The following is a 24,688-nucleotide window of genomic DNA, read 5'->3' on the forward strand; positions in this document are numbered from 1 at the left end:
AAAGCCTGTACACTACAGAGAGAACTATAGGCTATGACAGGCTATTTTCTATGACAAATGCAAATATGTTTTATTCAACAATTTGATCAAATCTTTGGACAATTTCTTTGTGTGGGCTATGCCTATGGGGATGTTCATCATGCGCAATATATTTTTTAATAACAAACACTTTTCATTAATATGTAAATGTGAAACATTACAATTAGGATTTCAAAATATCACCTCTCTTAAACCTATGATGCTTTCAACCAATTTACAATAATTATTTTGGTACAAAAGTACACGGATTGACTTGAACGCAGCAGACCCAGAATGCAACCGCCACACAATACAAACAATAGTCACGTGCTTGTCTATTTCCATTATGGGCTGAACAGTTAACTCGAGTCAGAACTCAACTCATCAAAGGGGAAGAATGATAATTATTAACAGACAGTTCATACTTCATAATCGCTTAAATCATTTACAACTTGCCATACCTTTGTTCTGAGTAAAGTTTGATGTAGGTCTTTGTCAAAATGACATTCGTTGGGGATGTAACGTTTGACAGGAAGGGGCTTCCTCTTATCTTGGATGGTGGTCTTGCAACAGAGCTTGAAGCGCAGGGTCTCAAACTGGAGGTAACTTGTCTTTATGCAATGCAAGTCATCTTGTATGCAAGTCATCTTGTATTGGGAATTTGGGAATGACTGACAGCTTTTGAAATTGTTACGCCGAAGGTGGCGTCCTATCGAATTGTGTGACTCCGGGCCAATAGTGGTCGTACGTCGTAGCCCTGAAACAGACTGCCATGCGAACCATGGCTATAGTGGCAGTGATGTAAATAGGTTTTCAATGTAATGAGTCCTGGGATGCAGGGATGGTCTTTTAGATGAGTCCCAGGGACTTTTTATGAGTCCCACTTCAACAACGTTAGGAGTCATATTTTGCCATTTTTACAAATTGCAGCATTTAACTCCCATTGCATTTTATATGGTTATAATGTGGTTATATGCATGTAGAAAACAGAAGAAGAAATGATTATTATAACTAAAGCTAGCAAAATAAACTAGAATTTAAAAAAACAGTACAGTAGTGCATCTCGTGGATGCAGGTCGTTGTTTTATTGCGTCCCTTAACTATAAACTGCGTTTTGGGATGCAAAATGCACCCTATTTTAATCTCTGTAGTGGTGAGTGGTCGATGCGTATGTGATCTTGACTTGAATTGAATTAAGTGAAATGTAACGTTTGGTTAAAAATGGTGGAATGACTTTGTGTGAAATGTATGAATCAGACTCCTAAACTAAACTACATATCTGTCTTTCTTGTCCTGTCCGACAATAAACGACAACCTGTCACCTGGCGTCGAACATCATACATGCGATACTAGGTCACCAATATGGCACAGCATGACATAATGAAAGTGATAGCAAATGTGGCACCACCATATCCTGACTTTATAGGTATCAGGCAGGCACATCAAAGTGTTATCCAAGAAGTGACTCATCTTTACTTGGTTAAAAGAGACAAGAACCAATTGCTGTCCATTCCACTCTATTCACATCACATCTAGCACTGGTCTGCATTGCAAGCAGCAGCACCTCCACCAGGGGCATCGGTACAGTACCAGCCAGGGCAAAAACAATACGCCTGTTGTCTCCGAGGCTAGGGCAATACTAGCCTAAGATTTAGACTCTCGTAGATGTATTTGATCGATTCTGACATTTTCAATTTACGAGAGTCTGTGTTAATTTCCCTGATGGGGAGAACGGCACCATCTGCCCCCCTTAGCTCCGAACATGTACAAATCCATAACATAAGTCGCTTACCCTGATGCCCCGAATGTTAGAGGGGCCTATGGGGTGCTTGTGCAATGTATTAGTCCGTCGTTTTCAATAAAGAAGTGTTTTAATCCCGTTTGTGTCCGAAGTCATTTTTCCCCTCTCGTTTACTTCCTGTTTACTTTGAGCGTAATTCCGGTTTCACCGGTTGCGTTGCGCCCGCATGAATCTATTTTGCGTCCGAGCATAGGTAACCGCCTGCCTCTGATTGGCCTACCGACACTGCCCGTCTTGACTGTGCGTGAATCTATTTTGCGTCCAAGCAAAATAGATTCACGCGTTGCACCCGATGCGACTACTGCCATGAATACGAGAACAATGGAGGGGGTTGAGCCATTCATTTTCCATCCATCATTTGACCAACAACAACTAAATGTTGGTTCTAAATGTTCCAATATGAGAAATAAGGTAAAATAAACATGAAATAAACATGGGGTGAGATATCCATGCTTTGGGGCGAGATATCCACGCTGTGGGGCGAGATATCCACGCTTTGGGGGCGAGCTATCCACGGCTTGGGGCGAGCCGTCTACACTTTTCGAAATTCCGGGGCGACCGTTCTTCACTTTTCGCGGGGGCGAGTTGGAAAAGGGGCGAGCGTACCTGTTACCACTGCCATCAGTGACTACTACTGCCTTACAGCTGTGTGCAGTTGAGGCGCTTTAGCACCCTCTGGTGAATGGACTGACAGACTTACACAGACAAACAAGCACTGCTATCATTATCATTTTGCATTCCTTAGTTAGTGGATCAACTTTAAATGCCTCTTCAATATTGAGGATGATTTCACCATCTGTTTCTGATGTGCTTTAACTGTAGCAATTATACACAGCAACTAGAGCCAGATCCCACATCTGTCTGACAGACTTCCTTGCAGTTTATTTCATCCAGTAATCCGCCATGAAAATAGCCAATCTGCGAACTCACAATGTGCAAGCTCAGTGTGTGAGCTTGTATGGCAAAGTATAAATTAGGCTAAAGCCTCATTTACCAACCCCGCCTGTTGATATGACCATTGTAGACTGGAACTACACAAATGCAATTGCAAATGGGCCATGCCAGGCTATGACCATTGAGCATCATCACTTACAAAATATACTATTATTTTAGTACAACTATATCCATCTATTTGTGTGTGTGTGTCTCACAGGGGGACCCATTGTGGAGTGCCAGAGTGTTGCACACCAATCCACAGGCTATAAGAGATGCTCATTTAAGGTAGGCCTGCCTGAGTAGAGTACTAATGCGTGTTAATCAAGTCACAAACCAAATTTAAGACATTTGAAATGGCAATGAACCCTCACTGACACATGAAAGCTGCTTTATCCACCATTCCATATTTTGAATTATATTTCTGTAGATTTCTCCTCCATGGTGCTGATGTCATCACAACGGACACATACCAGGCAACTATCGAGGGATTCATCAAGCACATGGACATGACCTCAGACTCAGCCAGCAAGTTGCTGATGTCTGGAGTTCATCTGGCCAAAGATGCAGTGAAAACATTTGTATCTGACCACCATCCAACAGGTAACCAATGCTAACCATCCACTGTGGCGGCAGTTGCAACTGTTGCATAGGAGGTAGTGGTAGAGCGGCCGTTTGGGAACTGGAAGGTTCCTGGTTTGACCCCCGGCTCCTCCTCTGTGCGTGTTGACGTGTCCTTGAGCAAGACACTGAACCTATTCCTGATGAGCAGTTTGGTTCCTTGCATAGATAGATACCTTTGCAGTCCAGGTGAATGTAATACATTTTGTATAAAGGCACTATAAACGGTGGTTCCCAAAGTGGGGTCCGGGGACCCCCTTGAGGGAGTTAGAGGGGGTCCCCAGCTAAATGATAGTTTGGAACCAAATGGACCTTTATAAATTAACATTTATTTTACAATAAAAATTGGTCCCAGAGATAGAAATGCCATTAAATGGGGGTCCATAGACTTATGCATGTCAAACTGGGGGTCCTTGAAATTAAACTGGTTGAGAATCACTGCAAGAGACGTAAAAATCTTCTTATGGGGGTCCCCGGCATATCATTTTCAAATGGGGGTCCGCAGGCTAATTAGTGTCAATTTGGGGGTCCTGGACATGAACAAGTTTGGGAACCACTGCTATAGAAATATGCCTTTATCCTGTATCCAGTATATTCATATTGTTATAGTTTAACATGTTGACATGCTATCAATAGCTGATACATAAGGTGTCTTTTCACTTTGATTCTAAAAGATCGAAGGTATCCTATGGTGGCAGGCTCTGTTGGAGCATACGGGGCTTTTTTGCACGATGGCTCCGAGTATACAGGAGTTTATGCAAAGGATATGAGCATTGAGGTGAGTGGCAGTCCCATTTCAAATACATTTTCTTATTTATATCCATAATGCAGGTTGAAGGGCTCACGTGAATGGCCCTCAGCGGAACAATGTTTACCACAATGTGTATTTTCAAGTACACTTACCAGAATTAGGCCAGCTCATCAGAACTCTGCCATTATGGTTACAGTAGGTTAGTGGTACTGGTGAATAGCCATGGGTACTATTTCATGCATTTGGAGGAAGCATTCGTAGTCATAATCTATTTTATCAAACGTCTGTTCGTCTGTTCCCCAGGAGCTTAAAGCCTGGCATCGGCCGCAGGTCAGCTGTTTAGTCGCGGCGGGAGCCGACCTCATTGCTATGGAGACAATTCCAAGTATAAAAGAGGCAGAGGCATTGGTGGAGCTGCTCAGAGAATTCCCTAATTCTAAAGCCTGGCTCTCCTTCTCTTGCAAGGTAATCACTGTCTAATATAGTCATACAGTATATTTAGTCTAGTACATATAAGGCACTTTAGGGGAGGGTGAATATTGCTCCCATATATAAAATGTAGGGCATTAAAACAAATCTTTGGATTCTTATTATAAAGCAACATTAAGTAAAAACTATTTCAGTAGAAATAATTAATTTATTTATATGACAAACCTTTCTAGGATGGGACTCGTATATCAGATGGAAGCCTTTTTGCAGAGGCGGTCCAGATTGCCAATAGGTCAAAACAGCTGATTGCAGTGGGGGTCAACTGCTGTTCACCAACTCTAGTGAAGCCACTTCTAGACTCTGCAAAGTCAGTTCTCAGTCCAGAGCTCTTCTGGGTGGTCTACCCCAACAGCGGAGAAGAGTGGGATGCACAGAGCAAGTGAGTCTGATGATGTCAAGTCACCATTATATATAACCCCCAGCCCAATGTAAACAAGCCATTGTGCTTTTCTGGGTATTTCAATCCTCTTAGCAGACCTTGTATTGACCTGAGCTTTCCTCAAACTGTACTTACTCTACAAGCTGTTAATACAAATTTCAATCAGTCAATCAAACCCACCCTACAAGTCTACCCTCGAGACCGCAGGCGTTTGGTTTTCAAAGGGGGAAAAAAAGCCTGGGCAAGCCCATCAGGAAAAGTGGCATAGGAGTGGGAGTGAACCTTCTATTTCGCTAACCAAAAACAGTGCAGAGGAGCGTCGCTCCAAATTTGATGACGTCATTGTTCTGTTGCGTTCTGCTGGGGAGGGGATCGGAGGAGGGCTCATAGGTTGGTGAACCAACAGGAAGTCTGCATCTTTCCAGCGCTAGTTTGTGCCGCCCCTCTATGCCCAGAAAAGCATAGGTCTCTTTCAGGCTACTACAAGTCTGGAGACTCTGGACTGCCCTCATTCAGAACAGCATTGACTTAATTCCTATACAAATGGTTGGATCAGAAATTGCTCTATACCAGATCCCAGCTTGATGTATTTAACTGAAAAAGATGTGAGGCATGAAAGTATAGTTGCAATATATCATTATTTTTGTATTTTGCACAAAATATTTACACCCCACATCATGCATATCTTATCTATCCATTTTCAAACATCACATTTAGCATTTTTGTGTGCAATTGAAAAAGGATATCAAAGATCAAGGTAACATGAAATGGTATTGTAACTGGCATGTGATGTTTATCTTGGCGTGTGCATGATGCATTGTGTCTTCATACACAGGTCATGGACATCATCACAGAACACATTAGCAATTGGAGAACTAAGCAGTGAATGGATGAAGCAAGGTGCAGCATTGATAGGTGAGGTGAAGTTGTTTGTTTTGTCCCTAACAAACATTAAATCCCATTAACAATAAAGAGAATTTAATCTTTGTTTTGACAGTTTGTTTTACAATTTACATCATTACATCACCTAATCATAGCAACATGAGTTAGACTTTAATATATTAGCGTCCCTCACTTCTTTAAAGTATAAATAAGCCATACAAAAATTGAGGTCTGTTCTCTTTCACTCAGTAGGATCTTATTTCATCAACAGGGGGCTGCTGTTGCATTGGTCCAGCTGACATAGCCAAGTTACGACAACAACTATTAGGAAGCCATTTACCTCTATCATAAGTGATAGAACAAGAATAATTACAAATCAGTGTTGTCATCATTGTGGTATGCCGCTTTAATGCTCTCACCTTGCTTGGGGGTTTCTGTTGCCCATTTACCTTGCCTATGCCTTCTAAATATTATATTATAAAGAGATCAATCCCAGGGTGTCATGGTTTTTCCGTTGGTCACAGTACATAGGGGGAAAATATATAGACTACACACAATACATTATATAGAAAAAAAACTTGTACCTCTTTCCTGCCATATTCTTGTCTTTGCTCCCTTATAGAGCAGACAAATGCCTTAAAGGTAATGTCAGGATTAGCTCTGGTCCATAGCCTTACTGCTTCTATGATTCTGCCCTGCAGTAAGGCTATGCTACTTTCGTTTTTAAATCTCACATGGAAACGTTTTTGCTACTCACCAAAACAAAGGCGGGTTGTGTCATTAGAAAGCCTACTTTCCTTAGTGGGAGCACTCTGAGCCCCCCACCACAATAAACGGTACTTTTTGGCCAAAAAGGGATTTTGTTTCCACCGGAAAAAAAACACTTTGTTACACCAATGCACCCTCTACCGATATTGCCCAGAGAATTGCCTGAGAATTTTTTTTCTCCGGTGAAAGAAAATCCCTTTCTGGCCAAAAAGTACCGTTTATATATGTGGTGGGGGGCTCAAGAGTGCGTCCATCATAGAAGCAGTAAGGCTATGGACCAGAGCTATGTCAGGATTAGGAATGGGAAGTGAAGTGAGAAATCTGTTCCTTGTCTCAATAAAGAACCACAAACCAAAACTGGTCCTTGTCATAATTTCTGCAATAAACAATGACCTAGGAAGAGAAACTAAATGTTCTGAAGATGTTGATGGCCCATTCAGAAGTTTTATTTTTTAAATAATTTTATATAAAATAAATAAAAACTCCCAATACATCACATTCACCAAATACACATTGACATACAGCAAAAGACAGATGGCACCACAGGGGCTCAAATGGAAATTGTGGCTCTACACATGGAATGAAAAACATGCTGTCCTAACTTTTCTGTGGTTCACAGTCACACTTTGTTTGAATACCCACAAATGTCATTTTTGGTAGGGATGACCAGTTTCACCATGGACAAGGATAGGCCTTCGATTAGCCTTAGATTTCATAGAGCGTAACAAGTCTGCCACTTTCACAACTATATTACATATTAGCACTCTACTGCAGTAGTCACTTTCAGCCAAATTGTCAAAACACAACCGACATGCCTGTACAAATGATTTATGGACTGCTGTTGTCGACAGTTGGTTCCCTATCCCTATTAAAATGATAATCATGTACACAAAGCATTGCTATAGTGACTTCAAACTAACAGCTGTGATTATACTCCTGATTAAACCCAGGGAAATGTGATTGGAATAATCTGAACATAATATGTTTGCGGTGTGGTGGTAACATGTAACAACACCTATTAGCTCTTATTTTGGTTTACATACTTACATACACCAGCAGACAGAAGTTAGTTATTTCAGTCTGTGAGGTCTTCTTCAAGGTCGCTCTCAGGGGAGCTCCTCTGTCTGTACTCTGTAGTGTTGGACAGACGCTTCCAGGCAGTGTCTTTCTGGCCCTGGGAGCGTCCCAAGCAGGCCAGGCGCTTGGACGAGGCCTTTTCCTCGGCACCCTCATCCGTGCCCTCGTGGGCTCGCTCCGCACCCGCGTGGTGCAAGTCGTGACGCAGGTTCTCCAAATTGAGAGCCCAGGGACCAAGCTTCTGCCAGTTCACCCGCTGGAAGGCCATGATGCAGTGAAGGTTGCCACCTACCTGTGAGGTTGTGATTGTCAGAAAGTGTACAGAAGCTCAATATTCAGTCAGCACAAGAACGTAACATTGTATAATGTGTTTTTGGTGTCTTATAATCCCATAAAAGCGATGGGTCTGACAACCACTTGAACCCTAGCATTTATTCTGAGGCGAACATTGGTGAAAATAGCCGATCTACAAGCTCATAAAGCAAACATTGGTGAAAATAGCCGATCTACAAGCTCATAAAGCAACGTCTTTTGAGATTGTACATTGGTTATTCGGTTTGGATTTTGTGTAAAGGGAAAAAAGCAGGGGGCCTAGTATAAACCACTGGGGATTCTGGACAACAAAGTATATTGTTTAAGTGGTTAAGAGAAGACACAAACATTAAAAACATTCATTCACAAGAACCTTTTTGGTTTTGCGACACTGAATTCCTCTCTCCGTATGACGGATATCCAGGAATTCAGGATTTTGCGTGTTGAGATCAGTCACAATATCCAACCATCTGAAAAGGAAAGCTATGTGAAAAAGAGCTCAACAATCACAACGAAATGCTGTTGCGTCTGGAAAGGCCTTACTTTTTACAGTGAATAGCTGGGTGTTTCCTGCTGGGTTCACCAATAAGAATCCAGTGCTCCGTTTCATTCGTTGGCAGAGGCCCCCTATACACAAAACAGAATTGTTCATCATCTTTTAATGTCTTTAAACCCAGCTGCATACAATGAGACCAGTGGGAATATTATACTCTCACAGAAAGCACTGATAATAATAAAAATCTACATCAGTAGTTCCCAACGTTTTCCTGGATCAGGGCCCATTTGAACGTATTCACACTTCACAGCACACCCATCTGACCTGATCTGGCTGCGTGCATTTTTGAGAGCATGTTTATTTTAATTATCAATCAATTGATTGTGTTCTGGCTTAAATCAAGGGAACTAACGTAGTACACTTTAATATCTTATTTATTGGTATCAATATGAAAACTCATTTTTCAAGGCTCTAAAGAATTATTTTACCAATTATTTGGGGGCCCACACACTTGCATTAAACTCACAGCCTGCCAGGCTCACACGTTGGGAATTGCTGATCTACACAATCCTACCTATATGCCTTAGCAGCTTTGAGTGGAGTGGCCTCAAAGCCTACAGGACAGAAGTAGTGATTCTGGCAGTGGTAAATGTATGCCATAGTTTCATCCTTCAGTCCCTGTGTCAGCTTCAATAACGCTCCTTCAGCTAAAAAGGTGTGTTGAGACTATCAGTCGACTGTTTTGTCACTTTTAAAAGAACACAAACTGCTGTGTTGAGGCCGCAGATTAACTCACCCGTCTCTCCTGCCGTCTTGTGTTTCCCATGTGGTTTGTACAGAAAGTAGGAGCATCCACGGACCCTAAAATGGTCATTAATCTGCCTGAACCATCTGTGAACAATTTGGCATATGTTATTGTTTGAATTGTGGCATCTACGGTATACAGACTGTGGACACTGGAGAGAATTTGCCATTACCGCATGAGGGTGGCATTGCCAGTGAAAGGGCCAAACTTGATCTCTTCAAAGGGAGGCGGGAACCCCAAAATGTGCAGTGCCTCTTCCTGAGAGATGGGTGGCAGGCTGGAGAAGATACAAACCAAAACATGTTTAAAATGATATCCATTGTTCATAATCAATGACCGTAATGATTTACTTTTCAACATGATTTGTCTCCACACTTAACATAATGAGCTTCTGGGCATTTCATATCGTAATAGGCAACATTCTGCAAAAATATTACGTTGTCATGTAATTTTCACTATTTGATGTACAACAAATTATACAGGGTTTAAGCAAAGCTAAGGATTGATTTAATCATGCGACGCCGGCTACTTCAATATGTAATGCACACACACCTCCCTGCTCCTACTGTGCTGTACAAGAAGTTCCAGCAAGACACCAATGAGGAAATACCGCAAGACGTCTTGTACTGTGGCCGGCTGATGCAGTACCTGAAACAGAAAACCATCCAAAAAGAAAAAAATAACTGATAAGGGAGACCTTTGAAATAGTATACATCTGCCGCAGCCCGCAGCACAGATTGGACATTTTTTGTGAGCGTTCACAGCTGTCTTCCACAGTAAGAAATAAGAGAAGAGTACAGTATAATCACCCCTTATCTGTGCTGACATTTAAAACTTGACTGTATATAGAATGAACTATAACAGGAAAAATAACAGGGGCTTGAAAAAAACCAAAACAAAACATAAGCTTATATTGAGTAACATGCTTCTCAAGTTCTCACAAAGGTCAAGACAGTGAGCACATTACCATCTCCTGAGATCTAGGACCTTCCGCTCTTTGATGTCTTCCAGCGAGGCATGGGAGGGAATGTCTTGCAGATTGGATCGGCTGGATCTGTCCGACGACTTCATCTTCTTGGAGCCGAATTTCTTCATATTGCCTTCAGACAGGAACATTTTCGTTAGCTGTTGTTCGTAATCACTGTTGCAGATGATCATTGTTTAGACAATAAATATCAAAGAAAATCACCAGCTGGTGAGCCGCTAAAATAAAACACTGTTTCACAAAGCCAAGACCTGAAACTGAATGCGCTCGTACAAAGTGGAGATAAGGCGTTCATAAAACATTCACAGCGGTAATTATCCCCTGAGCTCTCACCAAGATGCTGCACAGCTGACATAACTGCCGGAATTATATAACTGAGGTATTAGCAAATGGTCTGGCTAATTCTTGACACATTTAAAAAGACAACCATCTCCTGCAGACCTGCAACATTCAAAAATATCTTATCACATACCAAACAAAAACACACAATCATAACTGACGAACCCACGTACTATGGCTTTAAAGCATCATTCCGGCTTACTTGTTCTTATTTTTCTAGTTAGCACAGTTTCAAAGTCTGTTGTGTCGATCTCCCAGGCCAAAATAGGTTTTGTGTTGCTCGAGGACTCCTCATCCATGTCACAGTCCCTGTCCAAAGCAATGTCGCCGCCTCCAGGCTGGCCTTGGGTGAAGTCAGTAGAGCTTTGGGTCTTCACATAGGAAGGTTCCTCATCCTGCTGACCAGATTGGGGTGCGTTAGCAGGACGGTACACTGAAGCGGCCTGGTTGAGAAGAGCGTAATCAGAACAAACGGTGTAGAACTTCTCTCTGGAGTGTGTGACAGGGCAGGTCCATGGGAGCTGGAGCTCAGCACTTGAAGCCCGCCTCAGCCTGGCATTGTCCCGGGCAAGGGAGCTCAACAGGCTGCGTTCATCTTCTCGGTCAGGGGGTCTCTGCGGCCCAGCCCGGTCAGCCGGCCTAGATAGATGTGTTCCTTGACCTTCTGGAGTATTAGGCATTGAACAGCCACTTGGATGAAGGATGAGAGAATAGCTGAGGTCTCTTTTGGGCAGGTCACTGGAATGTCTAGTGAGAATGAAAACAAACATACACAAGCCTCATCAAGACAACTAGCTTTGGACCAAGGCTGTCAAGAAGAGAATTATTTGATTGATTCTGACATTTGTGTAGATCTGTCTGTATATACACAAATATCAGAATAGATAAAATAAATCTGACAGTCTTTTAGACGGCATGATAATGCTGATAGAAAAGACAGTCATTAGTCAAGAAATACCACTTTTTGGTCACACCAACAGCCACAATGATAACACGGTCATCACCACAATTGTTTCATGGTGACCTGCAGTTGTGTGTCAAGTCACATTCGGGTGCATCATGTAACCACCAGTAACCACCGAGGCCACAGTTATACACATGATGACATAAAGCTGTCACATCAACCCATCTTAAACGTCTGAATGCATGACTGTGGCGTACGTACGTACATTAGCTGTGCCTGTGTGTGTTTGTTTAATAACCATCACAGTTCACCTGCCACTGCCAACTCCTTGTCAAGATGGCATAATAACGGGCTAACGTACGCAATCAATCGAATGGATGGCACACTATGGCAGAGACGATCCTTCATAGCTAGTTAGCTACACAGACAGAAAAGACAATTTAGCTTAATCGTACCTTGCTTTATGTCACAGCAAATTAACAGCCAAATGGCACGTTAAAATCGTGCATCATCAGTCGCAGGTGATGTAGAAATTTACTGTACGTTAAATTATAACATTCCACAGCATCCTTCTGTCTCGTGTCTTCTTCCGCTACAAATCCAGCAGGACTGTACCATTATGTAAAGTTTAATTGTATCTCAAGATATTTTTCAAGGGCCTTTTCAGTTTTCACAGTAATATAAGTCCAGTAAGAAATTATAGGAGTTCATCTAATCCAACAACTTATTTATTTGTTCCATGATGCATTTTTAGTTTTTTACGGGTTTATATTTTAACACACATTCCAATAAGAATCCCCCCCCCCCCTCCCGTGTTTCTTATAATGGACGAACCCGCCGAGGTCTGTGTAGCCTATGTGTTGCAACCACATTACAACTTCACTTTTTAGAGAAGAGGGAAAGGAGAACTACATGAGGTTTGTATTTACTTGAGGCCTTAATCAATTACTTTGACTAATTACAGATTCTCGTGAAAATTGCTGTCACTTGATATTGATATATTTCCTAAAGCTAACTAGCTCCCCTGGTGGCTACTGGTCACGCAAGACGTTAGGCTACCATACCGGTACAAGTCTACTCTAATTTATTCTTTAAAGGTCTACTAGTAATAATATGTGCAAAGTTTGTTACACTATATGAGCACAGGAATTTATTTAGGTTGTATTGTTCTGTAGAATTTATGAACGCATGTTTAAATCTCAGGTCCACTCCTGAGGTCCAAGGCTTTCAATAGTCAAGGCTGGCTGACCACTGACCATACTGCCTTCACCTTGCCCTTTGCACTGTTGTGTAGTCCTGGAGCAGTGGAGCCAGCTCACACCAAGTTCAAACTTAGCCTAGCTGCCTAGTTATAGCTTAAATGGCTTTTAAGTCAAGACTTATGCATTACTAAAAGCCATTTAAGCTATAACTAGGCTAAGGTTGAAGGTGGTGCAACCCCCAGGCCTCCAGAGCGGTTGAATCCGCCAATGTTTTTTTTAATTTTTTCTCTTTTTTAAAATCTGTATTACAGTCGACATATTGACATACAATACAATACAAAAAACACAAACAACAAAGTTATTAATACAACATCAGAGCCAGGGGGAATTACAGAAAACATTAAAGAGTGAACACAAGGCAACAGTTCTTGCAGCTTTCTTGTACTTTAAACTAAAGTTGTAAATTGTTTTAAAACTCACTCAGTGCGAAATGTGTGGCAAATCTGCAAAAAAAAATGCTTACCACTAGCTTTCTTCACAGATGTGTTCATAAAGGTGTCTACAATCACATATAAATTTGTTCCAACCCAACTCCCTTGGGAAACTTTGTGACAGCTGCTGAAAGTTGGGGTACCATTGAACAACCAATATAAGGCAACATTTTCCAAATTTCATTATACTTTAAGTTGAATGTGACATGTCAAACTAGGGGGTTTTCATGATTCTGAATCCATTGCAAGCATTCGTTTTGCACAAAAAACACTCCTTCGCCTAAAAATGGCCATAGCCGTCATCACAAATGTGATGAGGTCGGCACATTTGGGCACATTTGGGCAAGTGGCTATGGCCGAATTTAGCCCAAGGAGTGTTTTTGTGCAAAACGAATGCTTGGAATGGATTCAGCATCATGAAAACCCCCTAGTTTGACATGTCACATGCTACTTAAAGCATAATGAAATTTTGGAAATTTTGCCTTATATTGGTTGTTAATGGTTTATGGTACCCCAACTTTCAGCAGCTGTCACAAAGTTTCCCAAGGGAGTTGGGTTGGAACAAATGTATATGTTATAGTAGCCACCTTTATGAACACATTTGTGAAGAAAGCTAGTGGTAAGCATTTTCTTTGAGGATTTGCCACACCTTTCGCTAATTTTCTTTAACTTACAGGATGCCTTAAAGTCTTATAGGACGCCTTTTACAAAAATATATATATATCATAAAAAAATAAAAGATCTTCCATATTTTTTTCTCTAATCCGGTGTGCAGGTGACTGCATGTCGTGCACGGTAGAATTTCATTTTCTTTCTTTTTTTTAATAAGGGGCTTCATGGCAAAGGGCCAAAACTGGTGTCCACCAGGTGGCACTGAATGAGTTGTACAGTACTGCTTGGTCTCAATGTTTGGAGTGACTAAATCTGGATTTATGTAGGCCTATATGATGAAATGTAGCTAGAATAATGATCAAATTAATTATGTATACTTAATCTTTCTTCTTATTACTGAAGCCAAACAGTATGTTGCCAGTAGACAGAAGTCAAGTCAGAGTCAATATTAACAATAATATACAGAGAAGTCCAAGATACATCCTTCCAAAACATGTACAGTTCCAAAACAATTAAGTGCAGAACTGTCTCTGGGTACATTTCACGCAACAGTTCACACAGATATCTAAAAGATGAGTGTTATATATTTTTTTATTTGCTGCTTTCTTTCGTTTTAATGATTTTAGCTATTTTTGACAGGGGGGTGGGGGCATTCGAACATGGGGCTAAATATGTATTTTTTACAAAATCTTCTAGCGATTTATTTTTGTATTATTTACTATAGTCCTACTAGACCCCAGGAAATTACATCTGGCCTCAAAAGATCACAGGATCTACTGAATGTGAAGGGGGGTACTATAGGGGGCTCAATATGTCAGTTTGTCACCTCCCCCTTCACATTCAGTAGAGTGATCTTTTGTGGCCAAATGATAATGAATTGTAGGATAATATCTATGCAGGATGAGCAACTTCCATTGAAATGAATAGCTTGAATAGCTGGGGGCAGGGCAGTCCTCCCTCTAGTTTATATATAACTATGTTGTAGTCACATATAACTTCTGAAAACACTTCCCTTTGTCCTTTTTAATAGTTAATAAATGGTACAATAGATTTCTTCACAAATGTGTTCATAAACCATAGCTACTTTTCCAAATGTGATGATTCATCACATTTGTGATAATGGCTATGGCCGTTTCTAGCCCCCAAAAATGCAATTACACAATTAATCAAACTCTTTCAAGATATTTGTGAGCTTGTATATCTGCTGTTTTTAAGAAACACTGTTCTAAAACACGGTTCTAAATCCTAAATGTATGTTGCTATACAGTACGTTAAAGGACAACTTTATAGTTTTTTTCAACCAAGGCTCATGTTGGTGTTAAACTTTTCTCATTAAAACCACCATAGTTGTCCTTTAAATCTAAAATGGTCATTTGGAATCTGCCTTGATGAATCTGTTTAACTCTGTTTGGGAATCTGTATTTTAACAGAATACCATGGCAAATAAGTTGGTGATCATTGACACAGACTGTGGCATTGATGATGCCCAGGCTATAATGATGGCACTGGCAGCGCCTGACGTTCAGGTCCTGGGAATTACCTGCTGTTTTGGGAACGCATCAGTGGAGAATGTATGCCAAAATGTCTTAATGGTGCTCTCCATCTGTGAACGTGGGAAGGTAAGCTCTCTAAACTTAATCAATACACAGATGAAGCTTATTATTACATTTTACAGTTGGGTTTATTCCAGAGAAGACTGCTGTACAAAACCCACCACTATTTGGGCTCTTACACACATATCAAACACATGTTCAGTGTCTTGTCTGTGTTTAATAGCCGCCACGATTCTTTTCCAATGGGAGTCACATGGTTTGACCAAACATTTGTGTTTGATGGCTGTGTTCTGCCCATCAAACAAAAATGTTTGGGCAAACCATGTGACTCACATTGGAAATGCATTATGGCACAGACCCGGAAGAGACGCCGGCAGACAGTGGCTTTTGTCCACGCATGGAATCCTAGGTGTGCTTACACCCAGTGGGGTGGAGTGGGAGCTGATCACCTCATTTAGTGGTGGGTGGGGCGGCGCACACCTGTGGCTAGCCTACGCAGCCACAATGGTATGGTGAAATCACCAGTCAAGGGCTTCTGCCAGAAATATGGGGAGGGGACGGGGAGGGGAAGCCTCCCCTACTTGGCGGAGATCCTGGCAGGCTTTATTTTTTTACATGAGTTGGGCGTTGTCATATTCTAATACAGCCTGAAAACCCATTCTGGAGGCCAGCTCCGTAGCATCCCTCACTAGTTATTACACACCTCCCAGGTTTGTATCAATCCCGCTTGTGCCACTATTTTTGTGCCAACCACAAACAATGTTTTTTTTGCTGATAAAGTAAAGATTTAGAACGCAACAGAGTCCGACATTAATGGCCGGTTAAGACTGAGGCAACGGAGTCTGACATACATGATGGCTGGTTAAGACTAAGGCGACTTGAGTCCGACATACATTGCCGGTTAAGACTCACCCGGTGTGGCTTCCGCGTGCTGTGCCACTCAAAGTGACTACTGACTACTGGGTTGGGCTGTTGGATGCAAGGGGCTGCGTTGTTATGTCTGGCAGATATAGTTGATGGATGATTTATTGATTTCCCCAGGTGGTACTTGAAAAGACTACTAATCAGGCTCCCATTTCCACAGATCCCAGTGTTCCAGGGCTCTGCTGGTCCTCTTGTTGGGGCCAATAAAGAATTAAGTGACCATTTTGGAAGTGACGGACTGGGGGATGTGATTGAAGACAAAGATCCTCTGTGGAAGGAGAAGATCCAGAGAGAGCATGCAGTCGATGCAATGCTCAGACTGGTATCTGAGAACCACAAACAGGTGCTACATCTTTTCTGCATTCTTGTGCCATGAACATTCATTCATTTTCATTCATGAAAATGTGGATGTTGTAACTCTTATACCACTTCATTCATCTCCGATGCCTTCTACAGGTGTCCCTGGTAGCCCTCGGACCGCTCACAAATCTTGCTCTTGCTGTCAGACTGGATCCCCTGTTTCCTGAGAAGCTCAAGGATCTCTTCATCATGGGTGGCAACATGGAGGGTAGGATGCTGCTATCATTATGAAATTCAAGAACCTCTGTCTGTCTGTCAGTCAGTCAGTCTGTCCCTTCCCTAGCATAGAGCAAGACAGCTGCTCGCCTACAGCGCCTCCTCACAACTCCACAACGCACAAACAGACTCTCAGGGAACCTAGCGCCGCGCAGCCCTGTACTCCAACCTCAATCTGCCCCGCATTGCACACGCCAAACATTCTAACAATCATCTTAATTAAATTAATTTGCAACAACTCATCTCCCCGTAAATCATGTGTCACCAGTTTCACCAGTGAAATGCATGTTGGGACGGACACTGATTAATACTGGGACACAGTTTTCCGCGCAACATTCCACCTCCCCTTTTCCACACCGCCCCCAGGCAGGCATCAGACCTATAAATCACACCCACATGGGGAAAACAACTCGGACCCATAGTAGCCTACAGCTACTCTTGCGTCCGTCGACATCACTTCTTCTTTGGGGAAGCATCGCGGCCAACGCGGGGGTTGCGTGGCACAGGCACCTGAAAGCCAGCTCTGACAGTTGGACGGGGCATGTTCACGTGAACACACGCGCTGTTTCGACACGAATGCTTATCTGTCGGCGACTCTGGGTGGCCAAATGGAGACATTTTCTTAACCGCCTACCGTTAGCACGCAACAACAACAAGGTTTAACTCCACCCGGACGGGGCATTGCCATGGCAACAGTTACAATACTGTGCACTTTTATATCTGATGGATCATAAGAATACTATAATCCGGGGAAGACAGATCCCGTGCCGTCGGAACAACACAATGACAAAAATACATACAGATAGACACAATGACCAACGCTGGCTCAGTAGCTCACGAACAACACATTCCGAAATCACACAAAACATCTCATTCTTAACCTGATTATATAAAGAACAAACTACAACTTGCTTTGTAGCCCAAAAAGCCAACCTCCGCGTTCACGTTTAATAGCTTATATCAGACGGTGAGCGGTTAGGGACCGTCTATCATCACATTACCCACACTGAACATCATTTGCTGTTCATATATTCAGAACGGGTTAGGACTAGTTGAGAATTAACTAACTATTAACTATTATTCCATTCAGTACTGTTTCAATTAACAAATTAATCGTTTTGTTTTTAAGAATCTTTTGTACTAACCCACCACAAAAAGCGATTGTCCAATGCCAATCCAAATAGTTTAGCAACCGTTGCTATGCAGGGCAAGCTTTCGTCACCTCTGTCAATGTTATTTTGCATGGCTGTGTTGTTTAACACTTACACAGCTTAACGTCAGGAAAGTTACACGACTGACCAAACCAGGTGATGGCAATAATACTAATGACCGTCTTACCGTTACCGTGCAACAAGAAAACTCCTGTCGGGCCTTCATCAGGACAGACCTTCATCAGGACAGACAAAATCCTTTTTTGTCTGTCCTGATGAAGGTCTGTCTAACCGACCGAAACGTCGACCTAATAAAGAGCAACATGTTTTGGCAAGTGTCTGACAGTGTGCGGGTCCTCTTCTTTGGTTTTTCATATACCCTTTTTAATGTATGCTCTATTGCCCTACGCACCTGTCACCAGCCTTTTGAGGTGTGCATCAGCCTTTTGCTATGATGCTATTGCTACTGAAATGATCTATTATTTATATGGAGAAATCCCGTCATTTAACATGCATCTCAATTGGCATGAGCACACCTACAAGATGCACAAAACGCGCCTCCAGGTGCCACTTCCTGGTTTTTAGACAGTTGGTGGATGGAAAATGAAGCTTGCTCACGGCTGCAACTTGCAGCGTGGGCGGTACTATTGGAAGAACCGCCCACGCTGCAAGTTGCAGCCACGCAAGCTTCATTTTCCATCCACAAGCTGTCTGAAAACCAGGAAGTGACGCCTGCTCTAAGCTGCATCTTGCATCTTCGTGACGCTACTATGTGCCTACGCTCAATGGGTGAGAAGGACAGCTTGCCCTGTCTCCTCACTGCTAACGTGTCTATTGGACAAGGACGGGTTGGGGAGGGACTTAGCGAAGGGCAAATTGACTAAGGCCCAGGCCACACTACTCTGGATATTTTGCAAAACGGATATTTTCGTCCTCCGTTTTAGAAAAAATCCCTGGCCATACGACAGAGATATCTATGTCCACACCCAAACGCAGAAACGCATTGAACACAGGATAAAATCACTGCAGTAGCAGGTTTCAATTGTAGGCTATATTATACTTGATTTTATATTTACACTTATGAGGTGCCAATCATATTTTTGAATGAAGGAATAAGTACCGCATTTTAAAAGCCACCTAAATTGTGAGTGGAAGTGGAACATATTTCTTTCATTGTCTGTCAGCATGTCGCATGTCACACTATGTGCGTAAATCTCCAAATCCCGACTCTCGACTTTTCTCTCCATATAATTTAAAAATTATAAACACTTTACCATTGCTCTGGCGACTTGGCAAGTCCTGCACAAAAATGAATAGCATAGTCAGACCTATAGAAGTGTCCACAACCAGTTGTGAGCTTGTAGAGTGGCTATATTTTCGAGCTGTATAATAAATGTCACGTTATAATGTGTAGGCTAATACAAGTTCACACGCGCACATTGTCAGCATGTAGGCACAGTGACATGCAGTCAATGGTGCGCCCTTAATTACCTAAACATGAGAGAGATGTGCCATATACGCACGATGCGATTCCATTCACACCTCTCTCTCTCTCCTCGCATGACCATGACCATGAAATGGAGAGCAAAATACAGCACGATATAGTTTCACATGCGGCCAGGGGCGGCAGGTTCCTATAACCGCAGTGGGTGCCCTCCGCCCCGCCCCCCAGCCACCCCGCCTCCCTGCCACCCCCCCCCCCCCCCCCCCCCCACCCGGCCGCAGCGGGGAAAAAACCTTTTTTTTGGTACTTTATTTACAGTTTGCTAATAAATACAGTGGTGCGCGCTTTCAGTTCACAACAATTAACGAACACATTAAATTTTTCAGCATCTTGTTTCAACATTTCAGCATGATCAACAGTAAATAATTAAATTGTTTCAGCCATAAGCGGCGGGTGGATTTTACCTTTAGCTAGGTGGGACGACGCAGATTTATTTATTTATTTCCCCCAGATGGTCTAACAATCTCATGATTTGACCAATGTATTACCAATCTCGTACACCATTGCTCACGAAAGCAAGATCCTTGACCAAATTACAGCCACTGCATCTTACCTTTTAATTAAAGTAAAAGTAGTCTGAGGAAAGGGAACAGTTCTGTTCCCCGGACATTGTTTTGGGATATTTTTGCTGAGATGGCTCTGTTTGTCAAGTCTCAAGTCAGTGTGGAGATTGGCCGGCGGTGTTGCTGCCCTCCCCTCCCCTCCCGACTCATGGCTCTTTACAGACGGGCCGACGGTACACAGACAGCAGCCTCTCCGCTGACTGTGTTAGTGTTGTGTTGCTGCAGGAGACGGAGTGTGAATGAACCGTGCGGTCACTGGAACAAAGCCACCGTATTAGCATTTGAATACCTGTTCTGTGAACACCGTAAAGGTGTGTGCCTACGTGACAAAATGACCAGGGGGAGGGGATCTTCAGCCTTAATCTCAGTGGGTGCTATTTGCCTTATTCTTTTTTCAGTGGGTGCCCAAGCCCTCAGGCACTCCCAAAGTTGACGCCGTTGCATGCGGCTATGCACACACCGCGCATAGACTTGTTGGTGTATAGGCTACTGCGCAATGGCATTTGGCCTGGGTCCTTATAGGTTAATATCCACAGTTTATCCATAGCGGTCCGCAATTAACCTATTGTTCAAGCTTCGCACTCCAATACAAATGAAACTATTTGAATAAAGGTTGTACACATCACATCAGTGAAATTAACCTCTGGGAAAATCCCTAATTGAGAGAGTGTAGGCCTAGCAAGCGCACCACAGATCATATAGGCTGCATGGCTAATATACTTGGGCACTACCCATCTCTCTATATCATTTGATAAAGGCATATTAAAAACATGTCTTGTACACCCAATGGAAATATAAACTTCACGGAATATATACCACTTCAAATTATAACAATCGGTTGAAGATTATCTGAATATCGCACAAGTTCTTTGCGCAACGGGCCATTGCGCTGAGGACTGGCAGTGTTTTACCTATACTTGTGAGGACCTCTGCTTGGATTCATGGACGGCACCGACGATCTGCAAGCTCACAACGCGCTGCATGTGGACGCAACACTTGGAGCTTGTAGATACACAGAATGACGATAAACATTTCACAGAATATATACCACTTTGAATTAAAACAATCGGTTGTGCTTCCCACTCGGCACCAATACAAATGAAATCACCAGTCCGCACTGGACTAGTAGGCTGATATATTTATTATTGGATGCAGCAGAGCAGAAGTTAAAAAGGTTGTTAACAGTGATATATAAACATGAACAATTGGATAGATAGGCTATCTGTGTAGTTTCCATGCAGGCACAAGCTGCATTTCTCACCTAATTATAGTAAAAATTATATGCGCTAATAAGCGGTGACATCATCGTTTCTCAAAAGCTCCGTTTTGCATGACTACACAGCTCCACCGATCCGGATATTTTCGAAAATCTTCACTTATTTATCCGTTTAAAAAAACCTCCGTTTGAGTGGCCGAAAACGCCGTTTGCGTGTGGCTGAAAGGCCCAAACGCACAGAGAAATGTGCGTTTTGCAAAAGATCCATAGACGTGTGGCCTGGGCCTTTAAATCGAGTAGTGTGATTGACCATTTAAGCCCCATTAAGTAGCCGATTTACAAGCTCACAACTCATCACGTTTGTGAGCTTGTAGATATGCTATTGTTGATTTTCTTTCTCTAAAAGTGATTATTTTATTCAAATCTATGATTTGAAATAATTGATTGACCATTAGTTTGATTAACTGTTGGCCCATAAGGGTAATAACTGCCTATACAATTATATTACATGATCATCATCTTCTTGAACTTGAACTCATGCTTCCTTCATGCCTGAGTGTCCAAGTTGCTCCTTTACACCTGACAGGGGGGAGTTTCCCTGGTTGGACGTAGTGCATGGAAGGAACACGTTATTCCAACCAGTTCCTTTCCCCTCCATCAGGCACCCCGGCTGGCCAGGGGGAGGCAGTTTAGAGACCAGGATTACTGCATGTTTTTTGTGAGGGTACCTACCCTAGGGGACACGGGGAGAACATGCAAACTCCACACAGAAAGGCCCTTTCGCCAACGGGTATGGGCCTCGGGTATGGACACTGATGACGCAGAGGAGGAAACACGCCGCCAGCACCCACAGCGCCCCGGCGTAATAACTGCATCAGGGTGTTCATACAGGGAAGGCAGTTAGGTACTGTATATTATGTTATATCTATTTTCTTTGTAGGAAAAGGGAACGTGACATTATGTGGAGAGTTCAACTTTGTAATGGATCCGGAGTCGGCTTACATTGTGCTGGAAGAATTCCTCTGCCCCACACACCTTGCATCTTGGGAATATTCCTGCAGGAATACATTGACATGGGTAACATTGCCAGTGAACAACATCTCACTTGGAAAATAAATACACTGTACTCTTGTCTTTTTTTAATTACTCTGATTCCCATTGTATAGGAATTCTTTGAAGAACTGACCAATCAAGACACACCTGCAGCACGTTTCATGAAGAAGATCACGTCAAAATGTTGGGCCTACTCCAAGTCGGCTATGATGAATAAGAGAGATGTGTACTTCGGACCTGGCTTTGTCTCCTATGATTCGTACGCAATGGCGGCCTTCATCGACAGCAGCGTGGTAACACAGAGCATTGATTGTGCAGTCCGCGTGGAGCTGCAGGGAACAATGTGCCGTGGTATGATGGCACTAGATCAGACAAATCAATTGAAGAAGAGTCACCGCATTTGTGTCATGAACAAATGTGATCTTGCCAAGTTCAGTCGGTTGCTCATGGACTCCCTCAAGCTACCTCTAAACAAGTAACATTTAGTGAACTAGGGATCGATATCATGATATGAGACTAGATATCGTGTGTGATTTTGAATATTTCCTGGTTTTAATAATTTTTTGCTTGATTTTATACATTCAAAGATGATAAAATGAAATAAATACAAAATAATTTAATCATCACTATCGATAGAGGTATTTCCATATCACCCAGCCCTATTGTGAATGAACAAAAATATGAAATGGCAGATGCATAGATGTCATTACATAATTAACTTGTCATTACATAGTTCACTTTGAAATCCATCTTTTTATTTAAAGATGGAGTGCCACGATTTTTGTGTCTATGAGGTGAGGAGGCTGAACCCTTGACAGTCAAACGGGCCAATGAAATAAACAGTAAAATAGTGACATCACACTATCAGCCCCTCCCCTAACCCCTCCCCCTTTATCATACAACTACAGCTGTGGGTGCAACTTCAGTTCAGGTGGATCACCGCAGGCAAACCAGGCATACTTAATGAACTGGTGGGTGTGCCCACATAAAAGCATGATTTTAACAAATACTGTACACTTTTGGGAAAAAGTTCTTCCTCCTTATATTATAATAATACCTGATGATCATGTTTTAGAGTGGGAAAAAAATCGTGGCACTCCATCTTTAAATTTGCAGACAAATGGAGGTAATGTACACAAACCCAAACCTCTAAATTGCCACGCATTATTTGACCACTTAACCAAATTAAAATTGATTGCAACACAAAATAGTTTTTTTATTGAAAAGCCCAATTTAAAAACGGTGAGTGTCGTTATCAATGAAGCTGTTGATTTGGCTGTTGATGTTCTCGTGGCAGAGGTCATTTCAGGGTCAGAAAGTCAAATGACACCCTAATGAAGACGTGAAGATGAGGCGTGGAACCCATTTTCAGAATACAGCAATGCCAGAAAGAAACAAAATTGAAATTATCCTCAAAAGCAGTTCCAACAGTACTGAGCTTTAGAATAGGCCAGTCAGGCACCTTGGCTGGTAAGCCAGCCTTACAGCGTGTCGTGGGTTCGAGTCCCGATCCCGACGAACTTTGCTATGTGTCCTTCCCCAAGCCCCCAGGGAGGCTCTCCAACGTTGAAGCGTTCGGGCCCTACTGGTCAGAGCGGGGAGTCGGGACTGCAGGCGACCCGTGGATTTATGATGAGGAAACCCCGTGCAGCTGGGGTTTCCACATTTTGGGCACCAAATTTTGGTGCCTAAATCGAAAAAATGCGGAAGTAGACTGTTCTTCCAGGTGCTTCCAAACGCCACTGAGCAACTTCCACTGAAATGAATAGCAGGGGGGTGGGGCTGTCGCTCCGGTTCGGCCTCTAGCTATCCTTTTATTACTCTATGGTCCTCCCCCCATCTCTCTCCCCCCTTTCCTGTCTACTTACTGTCACCTGTCAGATAAAGGCAAAAAATATCTTTAAAAAAAAAGGAAAATGTAACTTAATGTGCTATTAAAAACGAACTAAAAACGAATTCGAATGTGTCTTGCAACAGCAAGTGAAGATAACTTTCGGATCAGCAAAACGTTAATCTAAATCCGTCTGATCATAAGCCATTGAGAGTTTAATAGCCCGGAACATTGTTCAAGGCTATTTGCGACCCTTATGCGTTGAAACACAAACCATAATCAATCACCCATTCTCCAAACCATCATATATCGCATGATTCACATCACTCCGCACGCACAGGCTGTCGGTAGTGTTGACAGGTCTAAAGAAGTCCCGCGGTAGCCTGCGTGGGGGTCCGCGGGTAGAGGCTGTGGGCTGTGGAGGTCCCCGAGGAGTTCGGCGCGGGGCGGAG

General features: G+C 42.6%; 4 protein-coding genes across 5 annotated transcripts in view; 2 read left to right on the plus strand and 2 right to left on the minus strand.

The window, feature by feature from the left end:
- The window catches only part of nme7 (NME/NM23 family member 7), a 28,745-nt gene extending 27,989 nt beyond the window's left edge, over positions 1-756 (minus strand). The window contains exon 1 of the mRNA XM_079506192.1: positions 480-756. Coding sequence (XP_079362318.1) covers positions 480-665 — 186 coding nt within the window. The 5' untranslated portion in view covers positions 666-756. The remainder of the gene's footprint in view (positions 1-479) is intronic.
- A 1,496-nt stretch (positions 757-2,252) lies between these two features.
- Positions 2,253-4,996, plus strand: LOC306926212 (homocysteine S-methyltransferase YbgG; the record flags this gene model as incomplete). The annotated part of the gene is made up of 5 exons (XM_079505476.1): positions 2,253-2,257; positions 3,183-3,355; positions 4,048-4,151; positions 4,428-4,589; positions 4,787-4,996. 5 exons carry the CDS (start codon positions 2,253-2,255, stop codon positions 4,994-4,996), a joined length of 654 nt encoding a protein of 217 aa, XP_079361602.1.
- A 2,053-nt stretch (positions 4,997-7,049) lies between these two features.
- Positions 7,050-12,174, minus strand: LOC306926769 (basic immunoglobulin-like variable motif-containing protein). 2 transcript variants are annotated; one of them, XM_079506191.1, is made up of 11 exons: positions 12,016-12,174; positions 11,325-11,403; positions 10,859-11,261; positions 10,300-10,432; positions 9,885-9,980; positions 9,505-9,609; positions 9,324-9,418; positions 9,102-9,234; positions 8,575-8,658; positions 8,405-8,501; positions 7,050-8,011 (listed from the first exon to the last, which is right to left on the minus strand). In XM_079506191.1, exons 2-11 carry the CDS (start codon positions 11,334-11,336, stop codon positions 7,718-7,720), a joined length of 1,452 nt encoding a protein of 483 aa, XP_079362317.1. In that variant the 5' UTR covers positions 11,337-11,403; positions 12,016-12,174; the 3' UTR covers positions 7,050-7,717. The 2 variants fall into 2 exon arrangements, with proteins under 2 accessions (XP_079362317.1, XP_079362316.1); XM_079506190.1 differs by having other exon boundaries at positions 10,859-11,403.
- A 222-nt stretch (positions 12,175-12,396) lies between these two features.
- On the plus strand, positions 12,397-23,821 carry LOC306926774 (inosine-uridine preferring nucleoside hydrolase). The gene is made up of 6 exons (XM_079506197.1): positions 12,397-12,477; positions 15,296-15,484; positions 16,503-16,685; positions 16,799-16,910; positions 22,293-22,429; positions 22,519-23,821. Exons 2-6 carry the CDS (start codon positions 15,302-15,304, stop codon positions 22,882-22,884), a joined length of 981 nt encoding a protein of 326 aa, XP_079362323.1. The 5' UTR covers positions 12,397-12,477; positions 15,296-15,301; the 3' UTR covers positions 22,885-23,821.
- The last annotated feature ends 867 nt before the right edge of the window (positions 23,822-24,688 follow it).

The sequence above is a fragment of the Electrona antarctica genome, assembly GCF_951216825.1.
Source record: "Electrona antarctica genome assembly, chromosome: 7".
Taxonomy (NCBI): domain Eukaryota; kingdom Metazoa; phylum Chordata; class Actinopteri; order Myctophiformes; family Myctophidae; genus Electrona; species Electrona antarctica.